This window comes from Rhagoletis pomonella, unplaced genomic scaffold (genome assembly GCF_013731165.1).
Source record: "Rhagoletis pomonella isolate Grant_MI unplaced genomic scaffold, Rhpom_1.0 Rhpom_scaffold_00006, whole genome shotgun sequence".
Lineage (NCBI taxonomy): Eukaryota > Metazoa > Arthropoda > Insecta > Diptera > Tephritidae > Rhagoletis > Rhagoletis pomonella.
Window position 1 is genome coordinate 4,472,972 of NW_023458560.1, and position 2,831 is coordinate 4,475,802.

Genomic DNA, 2,831 nt, shown 5'->3' on the forward strand with positions numbered 1-2,831 from the left:
ACCAGGTCCCGTCTTATTCGCAAAACCCTTGTAGACCAGTGTAATCAACTATTTGACTATCTGGTTATACTTCTAGGTGAGCGGACGGGAAGGAATAAGTGCGTCTTTCTCCTCTACTGGATGCTGGCAGTCACCTAACCTAAGAATTTATCTCCGGTTTAACCGATTTTGGGGCGGTCGTCCCAGCTCAAAGTGATACCTAATGTTGTCAATGTGGACAGACAGCTTCACGCTTCTTGGGACTTCCGTCAGTTGAGCTTGACGACTACGACCGAGATATCAACCCGTCTGGGTGGGGTTGTTGTAGTCGCTACAAAAACAACAACATAGTCAAGGTAGGCCTTTTGACCACCAAGGAGGCTACTCTGTAATGAAAGAGCAATGCGATGAGATAGGCAAACGCCACTGCGACATATGTACTATGTATACATATATATTTCTCGTATTTAGAGCTGTTCAATTAACTGCACATCAAGGCAAAATTAAATACATAAGTATATGCCTACGGGGCAGCCCAGCTCAATTCGGACACTAGTTGGCTTTTGCATCTCCGATTTTGTTCATAATTTTTACGACATGATACCAATTGATTCCTTTACATTTTTTTTTTGGCCAGCCGTTTTCGAGATATCGATTTTTGTAAAAAAGCGCACCATGACTTTAAGAAAAACGGAGCTATTGGGACCATTTTTTTAATTTTCAAAACAATTTTGTAGTATATTTAAAATCGAAAAAATGTTCAAAACCTTTTTTCTATTAAATTTAAAAAATTTTAATATGTGTAAAAAGTTTATTTCCAAAAAGTATAGATTTTTTTCCAGATGTGGCAAAATGTCTTGGCCGTCATCGATGTAACAAACCCTTATCTGAAACCGATTTCGAAATAAAAAATTGTCGCATGAAGAATGCTAAGTTTTAAAGAGATTAAAATAGGCAGGGACATATCCCGCTCGAAGTACATATTTATAAAATGCTTGCTGAAAAAATCTATATAATATATAAGGAAATGAAAATTTTGCGAAAACTAAAAAGCAATGAATTTCAGAAATGATCGCTAATGTTTAATAGGAAGTTCGATAGTGCATGATTTGATCATTTTAGATAAAAAGGTATGAATTATATCTACCTTAGAGTCAAGTGGTTGGGTGTACGACCCAGCGTAGCTTTCGCTTTGATTGTGCCCTGCTGGGAGTCTTCTTCTCCTTCAGATTTGGTACCCGGATCCATGCGCTCAATATCGCTCTGATGCATTTGTTGATGATGATGCATTTGTTGTTGATGGTGTTGCATATGCTTTTGATGCTGCTGCTGTGGGTCTATAGAGGAGGAGATTAGGTCTATGTAGTTTGTGAGTGTAATTAATTTGGAAGAGCGCGAAAAGTTATACAAAAGATTGTATCCGAAGATTTTGATGTCGAATAAGCGAGAGAAAGATAAAAAAAAATAGTAGTGAAGTAAGAAAGCGGGTTGTAAATTTTACTTAGCGAATACTTCAACTTTTAAGGCAGACAATGGTAAAAGAGCGAAATGCAGTTATTTAGTATTAAAAGGTGAAAGTTAAAAAAAAAACTCATTTTATTGCCGATTCTTGAGAAATATTTATCAAAGTTCAGAGTAGGTTGGTGACACTAAGTTATGAGCCTAAGTACTGGTATGTACTTATGTATGTAAATGTACCTATAGCATCGCCCACGGTCTTACTGCGTCCTCGGAAACCAGTTGGTTGTAGCTGCTGCTGATGCTGATGATGCAACATTGGCACATCGTCAGCCTCTTGGCTACCCGAGAGATTATCATAGTCGATGTTGCCGGCAGAATGACGTTGCGAACCGGATTTCTTTTTGGGTTTACCTAATGTCTGTGAGCCTTGAATGATTGTTATCTGCAAGGTAAAATATAAATTTCGTACAACTCAAACTTAGGCAGAGTATAAATTTATGCAAGCATTAATGCCAAATTATGTGCGTCGAGACCTGTTGTTTTGGCCGTTCCAGCGTCTGGGAACTACCCGAACCGCCACCTTGCGATGAAATTCCCGAAACTGAGCCGGAACTACCAAATCCTTTCATCGGAATTGACATGTTGCGTACACTTTCGCGTATGATCTGACGTATGGTTTTGAGGAATGCGTTACGGAAGTCTGCCGTGCTGTTCGAGAGCACGTAAACCTTTTCGGAACGGCGCTGCAATTGCGAGCGTAAGTGTATCAATTCCCATAAGAAATGTGAGTCCATGTCTTTTGCTGAAGAGGCGCGCACTTGCACCTCGGTGACTGGTATGAGCACTTGGTAGCGTATGATTTCCACTTCATTGGGGGCATTTTTACTCGAGACACCCTAAGTAGATAAGAAAGTGCTTTAGTAGTTTCAACGGTACTTAAACTATGGATCAATTTTTCACTATCTTACCATAAGTTTCTTCTTTTGACGCAAACGTTCTTTGCAAAGGAACACAACCGCTGATTTAAAAACAAAGCACATAGCGTGCAACTCCAAACCCTTCTTGATTTTGCCAAGGAAATCAGAAATATTCAGCCACTCAACGCCGCCATAATAGAGTAGATCACCTACATTGCCGAAATAAATGAAATAATTTTGGTTAAATAGTGTCTAGAGGGCGATTAATTGCTTTAATTGCTATTTATGATTGGCAGAAAACCCTAAAAAATGCTGAAAATAATAAAGCTGTCGAAAATATATAAAGTTTTTTGATCGAAGCCACAATATTTATAAATATTTCTAGACTAAAGCATTACTTTAAGTCTCTCTTCCGAAACGATTATGGACTCCAAAGGGTCTAGCGCAGAGGTTCCCAAACTTATTTTTCTCGTA

At 38.7% G+C, this 2,831-nt stretch overlaps 1 protein-coding gene across 1 annotated transcript; it reads right to left on the bottom strand.

The window, feature by feature from the left end:
• Positions 1–1,104: 1,104 nt before the first annotated feature.
• On the bottom strand, positions 1,105–2,554 carry LOC118741602 (protein still life, isoforms C/SIF type 2-like). Its single transcript, XM_036473595.1, has 4 exons — positions 2,409–2,554; positions 1,974–2,336; positions 1,678–1,882; positions 1,105–1,316 (listed from the first exon to the last, which is right to left on the bottom strand). Exons 1-4 carry the CDS (start codon positions 2,478–2,480, stop codon positions 1,123–1,125), a joined length of 834 nt encoding a protein of 277 aa, XP_036329488.1. The 5' UTR covers positions 2,481–2,554; the 3' UTR covers positions 1,105–1,122.
• Positions 2,555–2,831: the final 277 nt, after the last annotated feature.

Excerpts from the sequence above, each read along its gene's own strand:
- LOC118741602 (XM_036473595.1), bottom strand. The coding sequence starts at position 2,480 with ATGTGCTTTGTTTTTAAATCAGCGGTTGTGTTCCTTTGCAAAGAACGT. Across the intron at positions 2,337-2,408 it reads GTCAAAAGAAGAAACTTATG|GGTGTCTCGAGTAAAAATGC; the intron begins GTAAGATAGTGA and ends TTATCTACTTAG. Across the intron at positions 1,883-1,973 it reads TGGAACGGCCAAAACAACAG|ATAACAATCATTCAAGGCTC; the intron begins GTCTCGACGCAC and ends TTTACCTTGCAG.